This window comes from Zootermopsis nevadensis, unplaced genomic scaffold (assembly GCF_977971745.1).
Source record: "Zootermopsis nevadensis isolate Lab colony 2312 unplaced genomic scaffold, Znev_1.0 Znev_ptg000028l, whole genome shotgun sequence".
Taxonomy (NCBI): domain Eukaryota; kingdom Metazoa; phylum Arthropoda; class Insecta; order Blattodea; family Termopsidae; genus Zootermopsis; species Zootermopsis nevadensis.
Genome location: NW_028259160.1, coordinates 21,161,739 through 21,185,227, shown reverse-complemented (window position 1 = coordinate 21,185,227; position 23,489 = coordinate 21,161,739). Strand labels below are relative to the sequence as shown.

Sequence of the window (23,489 nt, the reverse complement as noted above, 5' to 3'; positions counted from 1 at the left end):
TTTAAGCACCGTTCACTATAATATTTTAGCACTAGTAGTTTCATAATACTACCGTAAAACCATTACTAGTTAAAACACGAAGTTAAATTCTGGATGGCACTCTGATAGTTTCAGTGTTAAAACACTCTATTCCCATATAATGAAGGTTAAAGTTAGTCCAGATGTCAATAACTTATGTACAAATGTAATACAGTCTTAAGAGTGAGATAAATATTACTAAGAACTGCGATTATGGAAATAATCTGGAGAGGAGAAAATCATGACCTCATTTTTAGTACTAAAAGCTGGAGAAAATTTCCAGTATACAATAAATCAAGTGTCTGTGCATAAAAGAATGAAAAAAATAAACTATTCTATGATCATCAAACAGAATAAAATTTTCTCGGGTGATCAGCCATGTCAAATGGCTGAACGATGAAAGTAACGTTTCAGGGACCATCTCTGCCCCAATCATCAGGGTTCTGATGTGACCAGAAGATGTTGTTGTCTCCCATATAAACCTGATCACATCAGAACCCTGATGATTGGGGCAGAGATGGTCCCTGAAACGTCGGTTTCATCGTTCAACCATCTGACGCGACTGATCACCTGAGAAAATTATATAGAGTTACGTCACTGCAAAAGCTTCAAATCATATATCATCAAACAGCTTTCACATCACTACACTCAAATGCTCAGAAGAATTGTACCTCAACATAAGAATATTGACAATCACGTGTTTCTCCGAATTCATAGTACGACAACCAGCTGCTGTCTTCCAACTCGAAATGTGAGAACGTGACATTTATCTTGTTTCCTCTGGTTGCTGTAATGTTCCATGTGCAGTCCAATCCATCCGGGTAATCAGATGGGAAATTAGGACTCTCAATCACCCCACTGAATCCAGTTACAGCGGTGTTGCAATCTGTTGTAAGCAAATTCTGAATTAACTAACAAGTTAGAAATACGAATCAGTACCGAATGGAAATATAATGACATTAGTGTGAAATGCCTGTGGAAATTTGTGGCGTGGTCTTCGGATAGGATGTAACACAGTAAGAAAAGTTTAAAATTACATAAGTTAAGCTAGAAGGTATTATGCTGTGAATTTTTAATGCAAACCTAAATTTTAAACATGGCTTTATACTTGAATATTACATTTACTATAATTAATTTTATTTACTATGCATGGAATGTACAATTATACTCTCACAACACAAATTACGTATGATATTGTTGCCACATGACTTACAGCAAAATTGCAAGCCATCTTAAAATGTCAGTAGCAAGACCACTGTACAAGAAAGGTGACAAACTACAGGCCAATTTCACTATAAACACTTTTTCTAATGTACTGGAGATTATACACAGCAGATTAAGACATGAAGATTTCTATCTTCTGGGTTTGTTGTGCCATGTAGTCTGGTCGATGCTAACCAACGTTTCAGAGGTCATACTGCCTCTGTCATCAGGGCGCCCTGATGACGGAGGCAGTATGACCTCTGAAACGTTGGTTAACATCGACCAGACTACACGGCGCAACAACCCAGAAGACAGAAATCTTCATACTCATCGCCCTGATGACGGAGGCAGTATGACCTCTGAAACGTTGGTAAACATCGACCAGACTACACAGTGCAACAACCCAGAAGACAGAAATCTTCATACTAAGAATCGCCCTGATGACGGAGGCAATATGACCTCTGAAACGTTGGTTAACATCGACCAGACTACACGGCGCAACAACCCAGAAGACAGAAATCTTCATACTCATCGCCCTGATGACGGAGGCAGTATGACCTCTGAAACGTTGGTAAACATCGACCAGACTACACAGTGCAACAACCCAGAAGACAGAAATCTTCATACTAAGAATCGCCCTGATGACGGAGGCAATATGACCTCTGAAACGTTGGTTAACATCGACCAGACTATACAGCGCAACAACCCAGAAGACAGAAATCTTCATACTCATCGCCCTGATGACGGAGGCAGTATGACCTCTGAAACGTTGGTAAACATCGACCAGACTACACAGTGCAACAACCCAGAAGACAGAAATCTTCATACTAAGAATCGCCCTGATGACGGAGGCAATATGACCTCTGAAACGTTGGTTAACATCGACCAGACTATACAGCGCAACAACCCAGAAGACAGAAATCTTCATATTCATCGCCCTGATGATGGAGGCAGTATGACCTCTGAAACGTTGGTAAACATCGACCAGACTACACAGTGCAACAACCCAGAAGACAGAAATCTTCATACTAAGAATCGCCCTGATGACGGAGGCAATATGACCTCTGAAACGTTGGTTAACATCGACCAGACTACACAGCGCAACAACCCAGAAGACAGAAATCTTCATCGCCCTGATGACGGAGGCAGTATGACCTCTGAAACGTTGGTTAGCATCGACAAGACTACGCGGCGCAACAACCCAGAAGACAGAAATCTTCATACTCACCACTGTGAAAACCTCAAATCTTACAGATTAAGACATCATATGTATACTAATAACATATTGGTCCCAGAACAATATGGTATCAGGAAAGGTTTATCCACTGAAGACACGGCCTTCAACCTAACAGAAAATGTGATAAATGTATTAACCAAAAAAAAAATGCATGCTGTAGAAATTTTCTATGATTTAGTAAAAGCTTGTTACTGCGTAAATAATAAAATTCTGTTAACTATATAACATTTTTATGACATCAAAGTAAGAGCTGCAAAATGGTTCAGATCCTATCTGACGGAAACAAAAGGCCCATGTAAAATCACCTAAAGAAATCAGAATTGTTTCTCATACTGGGAAACAATAAAAAATGGAGATCTCCAAGGGCTAATTCTAGGGCCCTTGTTATGTTTTCTTAAATTTGGATCTGTAGACATATATTTACACCAACAGTGACAGCTTCTGCCTCATAAGTCTCACAGTGTACATTAAAGGGATGATGCCAAAGTACTAATCCATTTAAAGTTCATCCAGTTATTATATATTATATTATATAAGTTAATCCAATCATTTAAAGCAGACAAGTCAAACACATCACAAGAATCAGCACTTTACCTGTCTGATAACGGATATGGAAGCCCCTTCCTGCACTATTTGCATTTGAGTGGAACTTGATAAACATGTGATTTGTGGTCGAGCGTAAAATCAGAGGCGCAGTGGAGCAGTATCTGCCCAACTTTCTTGACAATGCATCCCTCCCATCATACAACTGTAATAAGCAAGCTGATATCAATAACACAGTGGAGACCAATTGGTGTGCACAACATATACCGTGCCCATTATAAACTTGAAGTTAATAGAGAGAGTTATTCTTATTTGTGGTATAGAATGAATTATTAAATATTATTTAGACAAGCTACAGCTTCAAAAGGTTAATTTGAAAATGTATGTTTAATATACTAAAATTAACCACTTCATAGACATAATTAAAACAGCTTAGCCATGAAAAACATTAATTGACTGGAAACTACAAAATTTATGTCATTATGGTTCCAAATACGCAACTATATGTGTCAGAATCGCTCACCTCAATGTAGTCTAACACGCAGAAAGCGTTACTGTCCAAATCAAGATCAACAAACACAATCTGGATCACACTGCCCCTGTTCACAGAAATTCTCCAGAAACATTCCCCAAAGTGGCTGTAGGCCTGAGGATAGTTGGGAGAGGTGAATGATCCAGTTGGGGCAATAAGGGATCCTCCACAGCCTGAAAAATTACAACACAGTTTCTCCATGACAATGAACGACTACAGAACTATTAGGTTTAACACTGTAACAGACAACTGCTTTAGTCAGGCAATCATAATGTGATTCATAGAGTATTTAACTAGACGCAATTCTCCATTGAAAAAATGTGTGGGAAGAATTGGCCTGCATTGAACCAATGTTGTAAGTAATAATATGTGAGTTACAGTTATAGTCATTTCATGAAATTCAGTGTAAAATCTGTGTCACTGAAGGCCACCTTATATCATAAATTTTAATTTTTATAATATACAAATAAAGTGGAACCTCGATATAACCTGGGTTTCGGGGGACAGCTTCAGAACCCCACATTATAAGCTACCCGCATTGTATGTGAAATATGCAAAACATATACACAGAAGCAGTATATCCGAGTCCGCGGTATATCGAGGTTCCACTGTAGTATCAAAGAGACTGTGAGCTTAAAAAGTTAAATTACCACAAGGCTTAAATCATACATGTTCCTGAAAAGGTATAACAAAGACATTTAATGCAGGTGCTTATTTAACCACTTCCAGCACACGCCGCTGTTTTAAAGTCTCTAATTTAGATAACTACTCAAAAATCTTAATCTCTCTATATTTGTCCTGGGAAGCAAAAGAAATGGGGGTTGAAGGCCTTGGCGTCTGGTACTAGTATAAATGATTACTTACTAAACATAAGTATTTAAAGCGACAGAAAAGAGACCAATTACAAAAAAACTTCTCTTAGGAAAGCAAGTTGTTTTGTAAATGAGTGAAGAGTGAAGATTGATGTCTTCTGGGTTATTGCGCAGTGTAATCTGGTAGATTTCCACCAACGTTTCAAAGGTCATACTGACCCCATCATTGCCCTGATGACAGAGGCAGTATAACCTCTGAAACTTTGGTGGAAATCTACCAGACTTCACGGGGCAACAACCCAGAAGACAGCAATCAGACTCACCACTGTTAAAACCTCAAATCCTATGAGTGAGGAGCGCTTTGACACACAACACCACATATTTCAACAATTTATTAATATCTAAAGAGTTAATGAAAATGCTTTGTGGAAAAACGTGGGCAGAAAGGAAAGAGTGACTCAATGAATTCAGAAATCAAAATCATTTTAAACTGAAAGAGCAAAGCCATCAAACCTAACCTACATGACATTGCAATACGTACAGTGCGTTGAGATAAAATTGTTACATGCCCCTTCTATGCAAACATGAATGTGTAAAGGTGAACGATGAAAAACATTAGAGGCAGAAGAAAATGACGAACAGACATATCTTCAAGTATAGAAAACTTTATCAATCAGTGCTCCATAAAGTTTGATAAATCAAGAAATGCTCAAGGGCAAAACTGAGGAAAATGTGAACACAGACAATGATCTGCACAACAACAACAACACTACATTATGTGGTCAGAATGTCAAAAAATTCAACCAAATTCCAAGATGCACTGGTTACCTAAACATTTTTGTTCTCTTGTGATGACTTTTTTAACAGGACTTACAGTCAGACAATTATATTGTTTTTCTAACAACATATTGTTATACCATGTCCGTCTGTTAAGTTGTTCTTATAATGGCTTTTTCCAGTGGTGCTATCTGAGACTGCACTGAAGTGCTATTAAATGTTACTTATTAATAAATAAAATAAAAATTATAAGGGACAATCAAAGTGGATGTTTCAGTTTAAACTGTATGTGTTCTTGTATAGCAATAATTTTAGAATTAATTAGCACAGTAGACTGGGAAAATATTTTAATCTGTCAATGGCAAACGTGTTCAAAATGTGAAACATCAGCATTAGCAGCCATTTGTAAACATTTATTTAAAATTGGCAACTACTGCTAAAAGTGCCTGCACGGATTCACTTAATTATAGATCAAATTTATTTTTCAGTTCTTCAGCGATATGGAGGCAGACATTTAACACATCTGGAAAAACTTTCACATAAATTCTTCATTACCACATGCTACGTTGTTCTCTTATCTGTTCTCATTCTACCGACACTGCTTCTTACTGTCAGTATATGGCATAGATTTCTGGTATAGGTTAGGTTATCAGTAATTGCTTGAAGTTTCCTTGCAATAAAATTTCCTGTGAAAATCACAAAAAACTGGATATGACGACTAATCTGTGAAGGTAACTTACTCTAAATTATGGAAGCTCTTGTATATAAAATGAGGATTTCACACTATTTGTTTAAAATAAATAAAATTTTCACATACCAGTGGCAGTTGCATCCCAAGTGATGTGAAAGCCTTTGAATCGGCTATAAGTACCCGTTACAAAATGAAGAAACAGCTGATTGCTCATAGATGGAATGATTGTGGGAATTGTAGTACCACAATATCGGCCGATCAGTGGAGCGAGCTGCGATCCTCCATTTCTGTGTGAACATTTCAACATGACAAATCACCACAACTACAAAAAATAATGAGATAGTATAGTTGCGTCACATTGTGATATTAATTAAAATAATTATTATATTTGTTTACCGTCAAATCACAATAAAATAGTAAGATAAGATAATTAAAATGATTAAAATATCATCTTATGTTCCATATCGAGCATTCGATTTACATCGGAACATTCAAAACATGTTTCGGTTTATCAAACCGTCATCAGGTGTAAATTATAAACATTTAAACTCAAATTACAATTATTTATAGTTTTTACAATTTTATAATTTTATCATCTTTCTCAGTATATTTTATGGAAGTTGTGTCTAGATATTATTAATATAACATTATTGTTGAGGTAGTGTTATTGATGTTTATACCAGTCATATGTGAATAGCAATCGGTTCAGATGTGTTCAGAGGAGAGATCCAGAAGTGTTACCATCTCAGAACAAGTTCCATAAAATATACTGAGAAAGATGATAAAATTATAAAATTGTAAAAACTATAAATAATTGTAATTTGAGTTTAAAAGTTTATAATTTACACCTGATGACGGTTTGATAAACCGAAACATGTTGTGAATGTTCTGATGTAAATCAAATGCTCGATATGGAACATAAGATGATATTTTAATCATTTTAATTATCTTATCTTACTATTTTATTGTGATTTGACGGTCAACAAATATAATAATTATTTTACAAAAAATAAATCAATGGGAAAGTGGTAAAAATGCTGAGATAAGTGCATCAAGTTCATGAGAGCCTATTTTGAAAAGGAACGCACTTGTAATGATTCAGAATAAAGAAGGTATGTATTAAAATAATCATTCTCAGTCTTTATTGAACAGCCCTCATTTACTATATCAATTAACTACTGCCATAAAGAAGGATTTGAGGTTTATACAGCGGTTAGTCTGAAGATTGCTGTCTTCTGGGTTATATATATAAGCGATGACGCCCTGGTGATGGAGGCAGCATGACCTCTGAAACGATGGTGGACATATACCAGACTACACGGCGCAACAAACCAGAACATTCTATCTACTGCAATAAAGTTTCTACAGAACACTTTGCACAAATACCACTTCTAGAGATTTAAAATTAAATTTAAAAGATACAGTTGGCAACACATACCTAATTTCAAGGTAGTCATACTGGCAGCGATTACTTTTCTTAAGGCTGAAATCAGTAACATTCAGCTTGATCTGCTGTCCAGCAGGAGCAGATATAATCCATGTGCAGTCTTTTCTGTTGGGGTAATAACTGGGATAGTTAGGAGACTGCAGTGAACCCATGGTGGTGAAGTACGTACCACCACACACTGAAAAACAATGGCATTATCTTTACCCAATTTCAGCATACTGTTCATACAATGGATAGAAGGAAGTATATTTTTCTGTCAGGAGAATTAATGTTTCTGTTACTTGTAGTTCTCTTAAAAAATGCTACTCCTCTCCCAATACTGTCAGGGTGATTAAGTCGAGAAGAATGAGATGGGCAGGACATGTAGCGCGCATGGATGGGGCAAGAGGTGTGCACCAGGTAATGGTTAGGAAGCCTGAGGGGAAAAGACCGCTGCGGAGACCTAGACGTAGATGGGAGGATAATCTCAGGCGGGATCTATGGGAGATAGGAGTTGAAGGAGACTGGATTTTGTTGGCCCAGGACAGGGTCCGGTGGAGGGCTTTGGTTAGTTCGGTGATGAACCTTCGGGTTCCGTAAGCCATCTGGTTGGTTGGGTCCACTATTTGGGAAGCCTGAGGGGAAGAGACTGCTTGGGAGACCTAGACGTAGATGGGAGGATAATCTCAGGCGGGATCTATGGGAGATAGGAGTTGAAGGAGACTGGATTTTGTTGGCCCAGGACAGGGTCCGGTGGAGGGCTTTTGTTAGTTCGGTGATGAACCTTCATCTAGTTAGTTAATTAGTTAGTTGCAGTTCTATTGGCAACAAATGTTGATAATTTATTCTGTCAGAAGCTGTTAGTGCTGGTATAAGCCAATGGTCTACCCCACCACTGAGAATATGTACTGTGTAACTCAGTTTAAAATACTATATTATCTTTGATACAATTTTATCATTTTCCACATGTTTTTTTTTACTCTCTTTCCAAACAGTCAGTCTTTGTTATTCTGTCACTGTAATACCAACTTTACATCCATGTATAAACATGCGTAAGACTAATGTTGAATAACCAATATTTATCTAAATAAGGAAAATAGAATAAATATTATTTGCATAATGGTTTCCTGTTTATTCTTGTCTCAAGTTTACGATTAATTTCTTGTTTATTTGCTTCCATTGTTCCCAACTATTAGACAAGCTACGTTTTCAAATTATTTGCTATTTGTTGCAGTCATAGATTCTCTTTTTTCAGACATGCTCATACAGGCAATTAACCTTTACCAGCTGTGCATCACATGATGCACATGGTTCAGCTTGACATGTGTTACAGAAGCTTACCACTACTATTAAACTCAACAGAGTTAAAATCCAGTCAGCAGCCCCATAATTCCTTACTCCTGTATGATAAAGATTAACGAAATCACTTCTGTAGTAATTTCATTATTATTGGATTGTTTGTCAGTACGTTACAGGGTATGCACCTTCTCAAAAAGTTGTGAATTTCACAGAATCATTTGAATGAAACAGAAAAATCCAGGATCCCCTTGTGTAACCTCAAGCCAATCTCTGCATCTTTCTCCCCACAAACAGCAAGCATGCTCCTTGTGGACAGCTGCGTTATAAGGTGACTGACCACTGAATTGGAGTGATGGCTCAATAACGAGTTTAATATGTATGTGTGATTGACTTCGAAGGAAAAGTGTCTAGTAACATTCTCAAAATAGATAAGAGGCTGAATGTAATCCATAACTGTAAAGGACTATCATCAAGAACATAATTATTTATAATAGTGACATTAATAAATATGTATTTCAAGCAATTTATGATAACTATTACAATATTTTCTACTCAGCATGTTAATTCATGTGGAAATACATGTCTTTTACTTAGATGATACCTGGTTTGAATCTCGACTAGACAATAATTACTCTAGCTGATGTTCTTAACGGTTTCCCTATGCCCCTCCAGGAGTCTGTTGTGACGGTACGTAATTATAATAGCATATGCCTACTTCCTCCCCAGTCACACAAATTAATTTCTGCAACTTATAAAGCAATGCTGAGTAACTTAACAAAGTATATGCATCTAAAGTTCACTTCACAGACAAAGAAAAGCTTTTAAAAGAACTGGACGGCGAGATCTGGTGTTCGCGTGGCAGCTAATACCGGGTCTACAATTTATGCTGTAACGGCCTTGCTTGCATTGCGTGCTCGGCCGAGTGCACTGTTGGTGTGGGATAAAGATAGCGTGTTCTTCCCGTGAGTCACAGGCGAATCAGTTTCAGTGCCGCTAGTAACAGCAAACTACGAATATTTCTCGTCACTAACACATGTTATTACATTAATTTTTCTTACCTTAAATCACAAAAGATGTTCAAAGTGACTTCCTTGTGATTGCAGGCAAGCTTCACATCTCGTTAACATGTTTCGAAATACTTGACGAAGCTCTTCTTGGGAAATTGCCGAAATGAATTGTGGTTTCCTGTTCTTCTTTTTATCCAAAACTGATCCCGTACTACAAAATTTTTTTATTAATCTCTCTATCGTGGGCCTGCTAGGAACACTTTCACCGGGAAAATGTCTGCGATATTTACGGCGGCATCTTCCGTAGGATGAATATTTGGCATATGTTTCGACTAAGAACACACGTTGCTTAATACTGTACACCATATTATCAACGTCAATCCGCGACGAGAGACGCAATGAAACTGATTCGCCTGTGACTCACGGGAATAACACGCTATCTCTATCCCACACCAACAGTGCACTCGGCCGAGCACGCAATGCAAGCAAGGCCGTTACAGCATAAATTGTAGACCCGGTATGTAGATAGCTGTCTTATGGGTTGTTTGCGTGTAGTTAGTTAGATAGCTATTTCATTACAATGGGGAATTTTAAAGCTCAATTAGAGGAAGACATGAAAATGTGGTGGGAACTGATGGTGAATAAGTAAGAAACATTGAAAGAGAAAATCTACTAGAAATGAGTGGATAATATTGAACACATGGTTTCAGAAGAAGAACTACAGATGGGCTAGAGTACATGAATCTATCAGCATGTACAGTGTGTTTCTAAATTGTTTGCCATAAATAATAGGGGAGCTTCATGACATCAGTATGAGTCAAAAGTTCCAATGAACAAAGTTCCAGCAGTGTTTCTGTGAAATGTAACAGAAGATAAAATTTCAAGGTAAAATGTTCCAAGATCCCTGAACCATAAAATAATTGACTGAGGGAGTATTTACTTGTCATACGTTACTACAAATGCTAGATTGTTCTCCACGGGCATTAACATGTGTCAGCTGGATCATATTTGCTGAACTTTAAAGTCACTGCCGAACTTGCTCTCTGGAGGCAATGTTGGCATAAACTCTATTTTCCGTGGAACCCCTTAAGTAAAAGATTACGGTCTTAAGGTCTAAAACCTACAGTGGCCATGGCACGGGAACCTCAGGACCACAACCAATCCAACATCTGGAACAATGCCTGCCTAACCACTCCCTTACAGCCATACTGAAATGTGTTGGAACACCATCATGCAAAATAAGTTAAAGATCAAAAATATATAAAACTTGAAGCAAGACTAAGAAACAAAGAATCCATTGCAGAGTACAGCTCCTGTGAAACCAACATGTAGTGTAGTGTTGTTTGTTATGGTTTTGTAAAATACTCTACTTCATGATTTCTTTTTAAACCATTCTTTAAACCAATTTTAAACCATTTTGATTAAATGAATTAATTTCCCAGATGCCACTGATGATGACCTCTTGAGGTTGAAACGCGTAACGGCACTAGTGTCTTCTTTATAGTTTTAATAGTTTGTTTGTTTGCTTATTTTATATTCAAATACACTACATGGTACGCAAAGTTTTAACATTACACTCACTCGTTGAAGAGTCCATAATGGTGTACGCTGCTGAGAAACCCTTCCTGGAGGCACTGTAGTCACTTTTGAAGACTACTGACATTACATTGCCTGTAGTGGTCAATACAGGGGGTATGCTGTTACCACAGAACCTGTAATATTCAGGCACATGAAATGACATTCTGTAAAGCTTATTTAAAACTTAATGAAATTTATCAGACTACCCTGAAGCCGAGTACTTTGTGACATGCCTTAATATCCCTTCTTATATGCTGCATAAATCAGGGCTGTGGAGTCGGTACTAAAATCTCCAAATCCAGCTCTGACTCCTTCATAAAAGCTCAATATGTATTAATAAGGATACACCTACTAAAATGGTAAATGGCACCATAAGAGATTTCATCACCACCACGTGAATCATCAAGCTGCTTTTTAGACTTATAACCTATATTTAAATATAAGTTATTGTAGAAATCAGTTGATTTGTAGACAGTTTGTATTCTTAAGGTACCGGAGCCAAAGTTACAAAGCATTATTCCGACACCATGTGGCTCAATGTGTCATTGAATCTCCTTAAGCATGAGGCCACCAGTGGCTCACATGGTAGCAAAAGTGTTAAAATAGTATTTACTTAAGATTTTATATTGGAGTAAGAGTCAATACATTTTTACGGACTCCGACTCCACCTAAAATTGCTTCCGACTCCACAGCCCTGGTATAAACTATTCGATACCAATACCAATTAATCAATCTATAAAACATGAAAAATAATCCTCAACCTTATGCTTATTTTCTTTGTGGTTCATTTAACAACACTTGAGTAGCTAAGAGGGGTCTACAGTGGCCGCACGGTCTGAGGCGTGGGCCTTGTGCCGCTTGGTCACTGGGACCGTGGGTTTGAATCCCACTCAAGCCATGGATGTTTGTCCGCGTTTTTCTGTGTTGTGCTGTCCTGTGTACAGGTAGAAGCCTTGCGACGGGCCGATCTCTCGTCCAAGGAGTCCTACCGAATGTCTACAGATCAAGCCAACGCAAAGTTGGGACCTGCAGTGCTCAGGCACTTGAAGAACGGGTCATTCCCAGTATCCCAGTGAGTAGCTAAGAATCTACAATGTCAACTTATAGGATGATAAAGAAATGGAAAGAAATGGTAGCAGTCACAGTAAAATTTAAGGCAATATCCCAACATTTGCTCAGAGAAACTGAGGAACGATATGCAAAATGCCAATCAGAATAGCTGGTTCTCAAGCTGAGATTTGAACTGGGACCTCACGGACCCAAAGCAGGAGTGGTAACCACTCAGCCACAGTGTATAACACAAGAAGGATATGCCAGTTCAAAAACCTGCTGCAATACAAAATAAGACCATACAAAGTTTGAAGGAACTGAACATTAACTTTGTATACAGTACTTATATTTTCCTCTAGCCTCTGCGTCCAGACCGGCTCTGGGGCCCACCCAGCCTCCTCTACAATGGGTACCGGGGTCCTTTCCCGGGGGTAAAGCCGGCCGGGGCGTGATGCTGACCACTCACCCCCATCTAGTGCCGAGGTCAAGGAAGAGAGGCGCTATACCTCCTCTCACCCCAAACGCCTACATGGCGTATAGTGGGACAAACTTTACTTTACTTTTACAGTACTTATATTTGTCTTCTTGAGTTCTGCAACTTTTGACTGATACAATTTATATTTAATTTGGCTAACACCATAAACAGATAGAAAAAAGTTCCACAACAATCAGTTCTCTTCATATTCTTAACCTATTACATAATTACAACAACTAATGAACATCAGATGGTCTGAGGCATCATGCTTCGGACCGGTGATACAGAATGCGCGTTGGTTCGAGTCTCGGGGGAGAAGAAATTTTCTCATGAGCTTTCGACCAGTGTATGGGACCGGTGCCAACCCAGCATCGTAAAGAAATTGGGGCGCTACAATGAGTAGTGTAATCCGGTCATGAAAACTAGCAATGGCTGGGGGTTCGTCGTGCTGACCACACGTCAACCTATATCTGGTTGGATGATCGTTCACCTCTGCTTAGGCATGTGAACGTGAGGCCAGCAGCCAGCTAGTCGACTTTGGCTCTCTGGAGCTGTTATGCCACGGATTTAATTTTTAATGAACATCAGAATGTATCAATACTAACGTTTTCTTCTTTTGTTTTTGACGGCCACACATACACAAATAGAATATAAAATATACGCTTTACAAAATTCCTACAGGTATATTACCACAGGGATAATACATCTGACATCCCTTAGACACAAATTGGTATTTGTGATTGAAGTGTTTGTAATTTTCCTCACTCCTTCCACATACATGTTGAACAAAAGGATTTCCCAAAATTCAATGAATGAAATAAAGACATTTTAATAAACTAAATCATTACACATGTCAACACTGGCACACAGTTTATCATCAAATTTAGTGTATGTGTTCAAAGTGACCACCATTAGATTCATGGCGCAGTTCAGATTGGTGACCAACTCACTTACAAACGGGCACCAAAGTTGCTGATGAAATGACTCCACAAGACCATTCAGTTTCTAGTCTAAGTTCCTGAAGAGTTCCTGGCTTTGTGTTGTACGCAGTCCCATAAGAAGATGTAAGGTTAGGTTAAATCTGGTGATTGTGGGGGATACTCAACAGATTCTCTGCCTATCCTATCCACTGGTGGGGAAAAAATTTGTTAAGATAAATCATCCTGATGACGGAGGCAGTATGACCTCTGAAACGTTGGTAAACATCTACCAGACTACACAGCGCAACAACCCAGAAGACAGAAATCTTCATACTCATCGCCCTGATGACGGAGGCAGTATGACCTCTGAAACGTTGGTTAACATCGACCAGACTACACAGCGCAACAACCCAGAAGACAGAAATCTTCATACTAAGAATCGCCCTGATGACAGAGGCAGTATGACCTCTGAAACGTTGGTAAACATCTACCAGACTACACAGCGCAACAACCCAGAAGACAGAAATTTTCATACTCATCGCCCTGATGACGGAGGCAGTATGACCTCTGAAACGTTGGTTAACATCGACCAGACTACAGAGCGCAACAACCCAGAAGACAGAAATCTTCATACTCATCGCCTTGATGACGGAGGCAGTATGACCTCTGAAACGTTGGTAAACATCGACCAGACTACACAGCGCAACAACCCAGAAGACAGAAATTTTCATACTCATCGCCCTGATGACGGAGGCAGTATGACCTCTGAAACGTTGGTTAACATCGACCAGACTACAGAGCGCAACAACCCAGAAGACAGAAATCTTCATACTCATCGCCCTGATGACGGAGGCACAATGACCTCTGAAACGTTGGTGGAAATCTACCAGACTACATGGCACAATAACCCAGAAGACAGAAATCTTCAGACTCACGGTTGTGAAAACCTCAAATCCTACAGAACCTGAAATGTCACCTAAATCTAAGTTTATCCTGACCTTTCTCAAATCAAATGCAGAGTCTCCTAGTAATTTCTGGGCTCAAATTCTTCAACATCTAACATCGTACCATTTACAAGCAAGAGATTTTTCCAGAATTACTTTGACTTCCTTACAGGAATATGACCAATTCACAATTTCCCCAAAACACGTGGTACCAACTGTGCTAGAAATAACTGGATTATGTAATATCTAGATCACTGAGATTTTACTGTAATTCAATATTAATTGGTCTAAATACACCATCTCTTCATCAAATAATGTACTGCACAACACTCTCTTCTATGGTGTTTGGTTTCGTCAGAAACTGTCGTGATCAAAAGGGGTCTATATTTGCAGAGTACAAAATATCTAGGAAGCATACATGCACACTACTGTGGTTCAAAAGCAAAGAGAATTCTGTACACAATCTGCATTAAATTTAGTCATACTCACGTTCCCATAAGTCCACCATGTCCAGGCACAGAGCTGTTATCATAGACAAGCACCTTATCATACCAGCAGGTTCGCCTGCTCGCCTCCAGATGGAATGAATGCCAAGTGAGCTGCACCGCGGTGCCAGCCGCCCCAACAATTATCCACCGGCATGTGTGATCATTTGGATAGTGCAATGGGTAGTTGGGGGTCTGGATGGTGCCCTGTTGCTGTTTCAGGATGCCACCACACTCTATAAGAATGACATTATAAACACATGACTCCCGGATGTAATCTTCACAGCTGTTTAAGATTTGAGATTCATGAGGATGATGATATTCTGGGTTGAGACAAAGCGTAGAATTGTAGATGGTCACCAATGTTTTGGAGAACCATACCATCTCCCAACTCCAGAGCTGAAGTGGCAATGCTGAGAAGCAGACATATATGTATGTGTATGTGTGATGGGTTACCGAACCCAAAGGTTCATCACCGAATTAACCAACGCCCTCCACCTGACCCTGTCCTGGGCCAACAAAATCCAGTCTCCTTCAACTCCTATCTCCCATAGATCCCGCCTGAGATTATCCTCCCATCTACGTCTAGGTCTCCCCAGAGGTCTCTTCCCCTCAGGCTTCCCAAATAGTGGACCCAACCAACCAGATGGCTTACGGAACCCGAAGGTTCATCACCGAATTAACCAAAGTCCTCCACCGGACCCTGTCCTGGGCAAACAAAATCCAGTTTCCTTCAACTCCTATCTCCCATAGATCCCGCCTGAGATTATCCTCCCATCTACGTCTAGGTCTCCCCAGTGGTCTCTTCCCCTCAGGCTTCCCAACCAATATCCGGTGCACACCTCTTGTCTCATCCATGCGCGCTACATGTCCAGCCCATCTCATTCTTCTCGACTTAATCACCCTGACAATATTGGAGGAGGAGTACAGATTTTTAAGCTCATCATTATGCAGTTTTCTCCACGCCCCATCGTCTTCTCTCTTAGGCCCAAATATTCTCCTCAACACCCTACATTTAAACACCTGCAATCTGTGTTCCTCCCTCTGAGTGAGAGACCGTGTTTCGCACCCATACAAAACAACAGGCAAAATTATTACTTTAATTTTCAGGTTCTTAGAAATCAGACCGGCAGACAAAACATTTTGAACTGAGAAGTAGCGAGCATTTCCAAAATTTAATCTCCTCCTAACTTCCTCATGAGTGTCATTTTGATTTGTTGTTGTTGTTCCCAGATATTTGAACTTTGTAACACTTTCAAAGGACTTATTAGCTACCCTAAGATAATTCTGCCCGCCTGTCTTCTGACGACGAGATGCTAACATGTACTTAGTTTTTTCTGAATTTACTTCTAGCCCCACCTGTCTACCAGCCTCCAGTAAAACTTCTGCGTTCCTCTTTATTGTATTTATATCGTCCCCCAATAAATTAACATCATCAGCAAATGCCAATAGCTGATGTGTCTTATTCAATCGCAAACCCTCCTGCCTATCTTGGACTTTCTTGGTGGCATATTCTAGCGCAAAGTTAAAGAGCAAGGGAGACAAAGCATCTCCTTGTTTTAGACCGTTCTTGATGAAGAATGTCTCAGATACATATTTACCTACTCGAATTTTGCTACACGTTTCATTTAAACACATTTTTATTAGACTCACTAGCTTCTTTGGTATACCAAATTCAATAAGAATATTATATAACACTTCTCTCTTCACAGAGTCATAGGCTTTTTTGAAATCTATAAATAATTGATGTACAGTCCCACCAAACACCCCCCTTTTTTATATATAATATCCTCCTTTCCTACTCGCTGTTTTGTCTTGCTTCGCTTTAGGTTCCTGACATTCCCCTAGCCTAAATATTTTTGTCACTGCCATCACCAACATGGCCCTGAAAAGGGCCGAATTATTCTGTATTTTATTCTCAACCCCCTCGGTCCCTTGTTTGAAGACGCCCTATTGGCCCAGATAAGTTTCCCTTCACTCCTTGACTCCGAGTAGCCCACTGTCCCTTGCCTGCTCTTCCTCCGACCCTGATACAACTCTCCACTTCCTAGTGAACTGATATTTATGATGAATCAAAGCAACATAATATTTGTCCTACAATACATCTACAAGAAACACAAGTGGCATGCACATGAGTCCAAAAGTACTGCAGACATCAATACTGTACACTAAATGACACATTTCTGTGAGCATCATGCCTCGAGAGAGGGAAATTCCATGCTTGTTACCTCCTAATATTCCACCTTCAGTGAAACTAACACGGCACCCATGTTAAATGTTAGATGTAAAAAATATTACTGCACTGTCCTGAAGTTCTGTACAGTGAAAATGGAAGTTTATGAAATGTACAAAAATTATTTCTGGTCTGTACAGTCCAGCAGGATTCATGCTGGTCTGAAACAACTGCTATTATAAGACTGTGACATTATCAAAAACCATCTGGTAACATCCATTTCAAAAATTACTTCGTTAACTGCCAATCACAGATAAGCTAAAAGAATTCATTTGGCCATATGAAAAAATGCATAAAGTATTTATTCAAGTAAAAGTGATGTGACTGACTGACGTTAATGACAGTAAGAATCGTTGGTTCTTATATACCACATGACGACTACTTGAAAATTTTCCATTAAAAGTAACCACCGCAGGGAAAATATTGATAAATGAATCACAGATGTAAGCATAACAGAATTCTGTACACAGCTTCAGTGCACTAAACAGTGTGACATGCAGACGATAAAGTTTAATAACTATAAGAAAAATGCATATATAAAACTTTGCTAATAATAGAATAATTTAAGGATTAAAACTGCAAGAGGACTTATGGCCTTTTTAAAAATATATTTCCCCAAAATAGGCATGAAAATGTAAGTAAATATATCTAGAAAAGTGACAAAATCCTCTCGGGTGATGAGCCACATAAATTCGTAACAGAAGTCCAATGTTTCAAAGACTCACTCTTGTCTCCATTATCAGGGAATGATGTGATAGGTAACCAAAGTTGGTTGTAAGATAAAAAATCATGATAAATGATAAAATCAATTATTCAATTATTTAGTCTGTGATACATCTCCCAAACATGACAGATATAAGATATGACATAAATTCATAAATTCAGTCTTAGTGGCCCTCTCTCGCACATAATCTCACACTCAAGCACAGACACAGACACACACATACATGAAGATTTCTGTCTTCTGGGTTATTGCGCTGTGTAGTCTGGTCGATGTTAACCAACGTTTCAGAGGTCATACTGCCTCCGTCATCGCCCTGATGACGGAGGCAGTATGACCTCTGAAACGTTGGTTAACATCGACCAGACTACACAGCGCAATAACCCAGAAGACAGAAATCTTCATATTCACCGCTGTGAGAACCTCAAGTCTTACACACACATACATACTTGCACAAATCCGAATGCACTCTAAAGGTGGCGACTGACTTGTAACATTTGCCTGTAATGTAACGTGTTACAAATCGAGCATTACACAAGTGAAGACAGCGAACGGAGCCGCTCGATGCGAGCCGCTCACGCTCGCGGGCGCTCCATCGTGTTGTCGGTTTTTTCGCGAATCCCTTTGAGTGTTACATTACAAGTCAATCAGTCAGTCGAGCGGCGTCGTAACGGGCATTCACGAGTTCTTTAGATAACAGTAGCGTATTAAATGGAACAAAGATAACACAACCTCCACGTCCGACATATCGAATGAAATGAATGGAGCACACATGAGCACAGTCGGGCCGAGCGTTCAAAACGAGCATTCGATACGCCTCACCAGTTGTGGTGTAATGTAACATGCTCGCCGGGAATGTTACATTACAAGTAAATGTTACAAGTCAGTCGCCACCTTAATGCAAACATTCACACATGCATGCATACACAAATGCATAATGCACACATACAAGCACACATGCATATACAAAATAAATACAAAAACAAGTATACACATCCACACATTCAACCACAATCATGGAAAAAATGGAAGTGCTTAGACCAGAGTACATAACTTGAAGTATTACAGCTCTCAGAAGTTGGCAGTTCGTAAAATAACAAAGGATGTTGCAGATACAGATTTCTTAAATTTGTTTAGCATTTTGAACAACAAAGATAAAACACCATTAGCTGTTCTAAGTTATGAGAGATCAAATCATTCCAGAATCAGCTAATTGACTTCAACTTCATGCACAACTGTATTATATATCTCATCCACTCTATGCTTAAGTATAACTATAAAAGTTCTAAAACAATTTAATCTCACTTAATTCACCACACAAACAAAGATTTTACTAGTATAATTTTAAGGATATCACAAGACCATCTTCATACCCTTATCTTGTTTATAACACTTGATTAAAATGTATAATATGTTTATATTTAAGTAAAAAAAAATTTAAAAGTAAAGCTGTCCCACTATACGCCATGTAGGCACTTGGGCGGGAGAAATGTTATAACTTCTACTCATTCATAACCTCAGCACTAGACGGAGATGAGTGGTCGGTGTCATGCCCCAGCAGCGCTTTACCCCCGGGAAAGGACCCTGGTACCCATTAGATAGGAGGCTGGGCGTAGAGGAAAACTCCTCTGCCCCCGTCGGGAATCGAACCCTGGTCGTCCAGTCCATAGCGAATCACTATACTGACTGAGCTATCCCGGAACATTTTTATATTAAAGGATCTTAAGTAAGTAAACAAATGTTTCATGGAAGCTGTCTTGCAATAAACTTGTCGTCCTTAACCTGAGTTTCCTCTACAAAAGAATCCTGAACAAAACAGCAGAAATGGATCTTCAACTCACCAACACTGATGGATGAGTAGTTGGCATAGAATCCCCGGTTTGATATCGAGCCATCTGTCTTGAACTTGAGCCAAAGGAAGTTGTATTGCGACATGAAGCACGGGTTAGGAAACTGGTCCTGTCCACCACAGTACTTTCCTAGAAGCGTAGCATTCTCATTGTGGCCATCACGAATCTGTTCACAGAACAATTTAATCCGCACATTGAAAAGGAATCATTGTGCTTTGCTGTTAACGCAATAGACCACAATCAAAGTCACCACAGCCATTCCTACAAGCACCCACAGTAAATGTCAAGAGACCACGCATGCCTATAGACTGTGGTGATTACAAAAATGTACATACCAAGCTACACCTATGATCATTATGAATGGCACTAAATCAATGTCCAGTAATAACAATCAGTTTGCCAAAAGTGGTGGAATATTTTAAGTGTCACATTTCCAAAGTTTTACACCCATATTTGAACGCATGGAAAGAATAATGAATTTTATGTAAAATGTACAGTTGACAAGGGGCCCAAAACCAGATGCAGACATCAGCATCGAATCTTTCACTAATTTATTTGGTATCTAACGCTGTCTTTTAGCGCCACTGGTAAGTGCCACATTCCTTCTGCGTAATTAGATACATATATGTCAGGGTGGTCAGCTTGTTGGTCTCTTACATTACCAGAGTTAACTATAATAAATATAATGCATATATTACTGCTGAATGGGAAACTACTATTGTCATGTAAGACTTGAGGTTCTCACAGCGGTGAGTATGAAGATTTCTGTCTTCTGGGTTATTGCGCTGTGTAGTCTGGTCGATGTTAACCAACGTTTCAGAGGTCATACTGCCTCCGTCATCAGGGTGGTGAGTATGAAGATTTCTGTCTTCTGGGTTATTGCGCTGTGTAGTCTGGTCGATGTTAACCAACGTTTCAGAGGTCATACTGCCTCCGTCATCAGGGCGATGAGTATGAAGATTTCTGTCTTCTGGGTTGTTGCGCTGTGTAGTCTGGTCGATGTTTACCAACGTTTCAGAGGTCATACTGCCTCCGTCATCAGGGCGATGAGTATGAAGATTTCTGTCTTCTGGGTTATTGCGCTGTGTAGTCTGGTCGATGTTAACCAACGTTTCAGAGGTCATACTGCCTCCGTCATCAGGGCGATGAGTATGAAGATTTCTGTCTTCTGGGTTGTTGCGCTGTGTAGTCTGGTCGATGTTTACCAACGTTTCAGAGGTCATACTGCCTCCGTCATCAGGGCGATGAGTATGAAGATTTCTGTCTTCTGGGTTGTTGCGCTGTGTAGTCTGGTCGATGTTAACCAACGTTTCAGAGGTCATACTGCCTCTGTTATCAGAGTATGAAGATTTCCGTCTTCTGGGTTGTTGCGCTGTGTAGTCTGGTCGATGTTAACCAACGTTTCAGAGGTCCTACTGCCTCCGTTATCAGGGCGATGAGTATGAAGATTTCTGTCTTCTGGGTTATTGCGCTGTGTAGTCTGGTCGATGTTAACCAACGTTTCAGAGGTCATACTGCCTCCGTCATCAGGGCGATGAGTATGAAGATTTCTGTCTTCTGGGTTGTTGCGCTGTGTAGTCTGGTCGATGTTTACCAACGTTTCAGAGGTCATACTGCCTCCGTCATCAGGGCGATGAGTATGAAGATTTCTGTCTTCTGGGTTGTTGCGCTGTGTAGTCTGGTCGATGTTAACCAACGTTTCAGAGGTCATACTGCCTCTGTTATCAGAGTATGAAGATTTCCGTCTTCTGGGTTGTTGCGCTGTGTAGTCTGGTCGATGTTTACCAACGTTTCAGAGGTCATACTGCCTCCGTCATCAGGGCGATGAGTATGAAGATTTCTGTCTTCTGGGTTGTTGCGCTGTGTAGTCTGGTCGATGTTAACCAACGTTTCAGAGGTCATACTGCCTCCGTCATCAGGGCGATGAGTATGAAGATTTCTGTCTTCTGGGTTATTGCGCTGTGTAGTCTGGTCGATGTTAACCAACGTTTCAGAGGTCATACTGCCTCCGTCATAAGGGCGATGAGTATGAAGATTTCTGTCTTCTGGGTTGTTGCGCTGTGTAGTCTGGTCGATGTTAACCAACGTTTCAGAGGTCCTACTGCCTCCGTCATCAGGGCGATGAGTATGAAGATTTCTGTCTTCTGGGTTATTGCGCTGTGTAGTCTGGTCGATGTTAACCAACGTTTCAGAGGTCATACTGCCTCCGTCATCAGGGCGATGAGTATGAAGATTTCTGTCTTCTGGGTTGTTGCGCTGTGTAGTCTGGTCGATGTTTACCAACGTTTCAGAGGTCATACTGCCTCCGTCATCAGGGCGATGAGTATGAAGATTTCTGTCTTCTGGGTTATTGCGCTGTGTAGTCTGGTCGATGTTAACCAACGTTTCAGAGGTCATACTGCCTCCGTCATCAGGGCGATGAGTATGAAGATTTCTGTCTTCTGGGTTGTTGCGCTGTGTAGTCTGGTCGATGATTACCAACGTTTCAGAGGTCATACTGCCTCCGTCATCAGGGCGATGAGTATGAAGATTTCTGTCTTCTGGGTTGTTGCGCTGTGTAGTCTGGTCGATGTTAACCAACGTTTCAGAGGTCATACTGTCTCTGTTATCAGAGTATGAAGATTTCCGTCTTCTGGGTTGTTGCGCTGTGTAGTCTGGTCGATGTTAACCAACGTTTCAGAGGTCCTACTGCCTCCGTTATCAGGGCGATGAGTATGAAGATTTCTGTCTTCTGGGTTATTGCGCTGTGTAGTCTGGTCGATGTTAACCAACGTTTCAGAGGTCATACTGCCTCCGTCATCAGGGCGATGAGTATGAAGATTTCTGTCTTCTGGGTTGTTGCGCTGTGTAGTCTGGTCGATGTTTACCAACGTTTCAGAGGTCATACTGCCTCCGTCATCAGGGCGATGAGTATGAAGATTTCTGTCTTCTGGGTTGTTGCGCTGTGTAGTCTGGTCGATGTTAACCAACGTTTCAGAGGTCATACTGCCTCTGTTATCAGAGTATGAAGATTTCCGTCTTCTGGGTTGTTGCGCTGTGTAGTCTGGTCGATGTTTACCAACGTTTCAGAGGTCATACTGCCTCCGTCATCAGGGCGATGAGTATGAAGATTTCTGTCTTCTGGGTTGTTGCGCTGTGTAGTCTGGTCGATGTTAACCAACGTTTCAGAGGTCATACTGCCTCCGTCATCAGGGCGATGAGTATGAAGATTTCTGTCTTCTGGGTTATTGCGCTGTGTAGTCTGGTCGATGTTAACCAACGTTTCAGAGGTCATACTGCCTCCGTCATCAGGGCGATGAGTATGAAGATTTCTGTCTTCTGGGTTGTTGCGCTGTGTAGTCTGGTCGATGTTAACCAACGTTTCAGAGGTCCTACTGCCTCCGTCATCAGGGCGATGAGTATGAAGATTTCTGTCTTCTGGGTTATTGCGCTGTGTAGTCTGGTCGATGTTAACCAACGTTTCAGAGGTCATACTGCCTCCGTCATCAGGGCGATGAGTATGAAGATTTCTGTCTTCTGGGTTGTTGCGCTGTGTAGTCTGGTCGATGTTTACCAACGTTTCAGAGGTCATACTGCCTCCGTCATCAGGGCGATGAGTATGAAGATTTCTGTCTTCTGGGTTGTTGCGCTGTGTAGTCTGGTCGATGTTAACCAACGTTTCAGAGGTCATACTGCCTCTGTTATCAGA

General features: G+C 40.1%; 1 protein-coding gene across 2 annotated transcripts in view; it reads right to left on the bottom strand.

Annotated features, from left to right (window-relative positions):
- The window catches only part of Cubn (Cubilin), a 218,656-nt gene that overhangs the window by 141,341 nt on the left and 53,826 nt on the right, over positions 1–23,489 (bottom strand). For both annotated transcript variants that reach the window (XM_087357091.1, XM_087357090.1), the window contains exons 22-29: positions 19,793–19,967; positions 15,002–15,233; positions 11,127–11,257; positions 7,252–7,438; positions 5,940–6,100; positions 3,525–3,706; positions 3,053–3,206; positions 690–904 (exon numbers count right to left, since the gene is read on the bottom strand). In XM_087357091.1, coding sequence (XP_087213217.1) covers positions 690–904; positions 3,053–3,206; positions 3,525–3,706; positions 5,940–6,100; positions 7,252–7,438; positions 11,127–11,257; positions 15,002–15,233; positions 19,793–19,967 — 1,437 coding nt within the window. The remainder of the gene's footprint in view (positions 1–689; positions 905–3,052; positions 3,207–3,524; positions 3,707–5,939; positions 6,101–7,251; positions 7,439–11,126; positions 11,258–15,001; positions 15,234–19,792; positions 19,968–23,489) is intronic.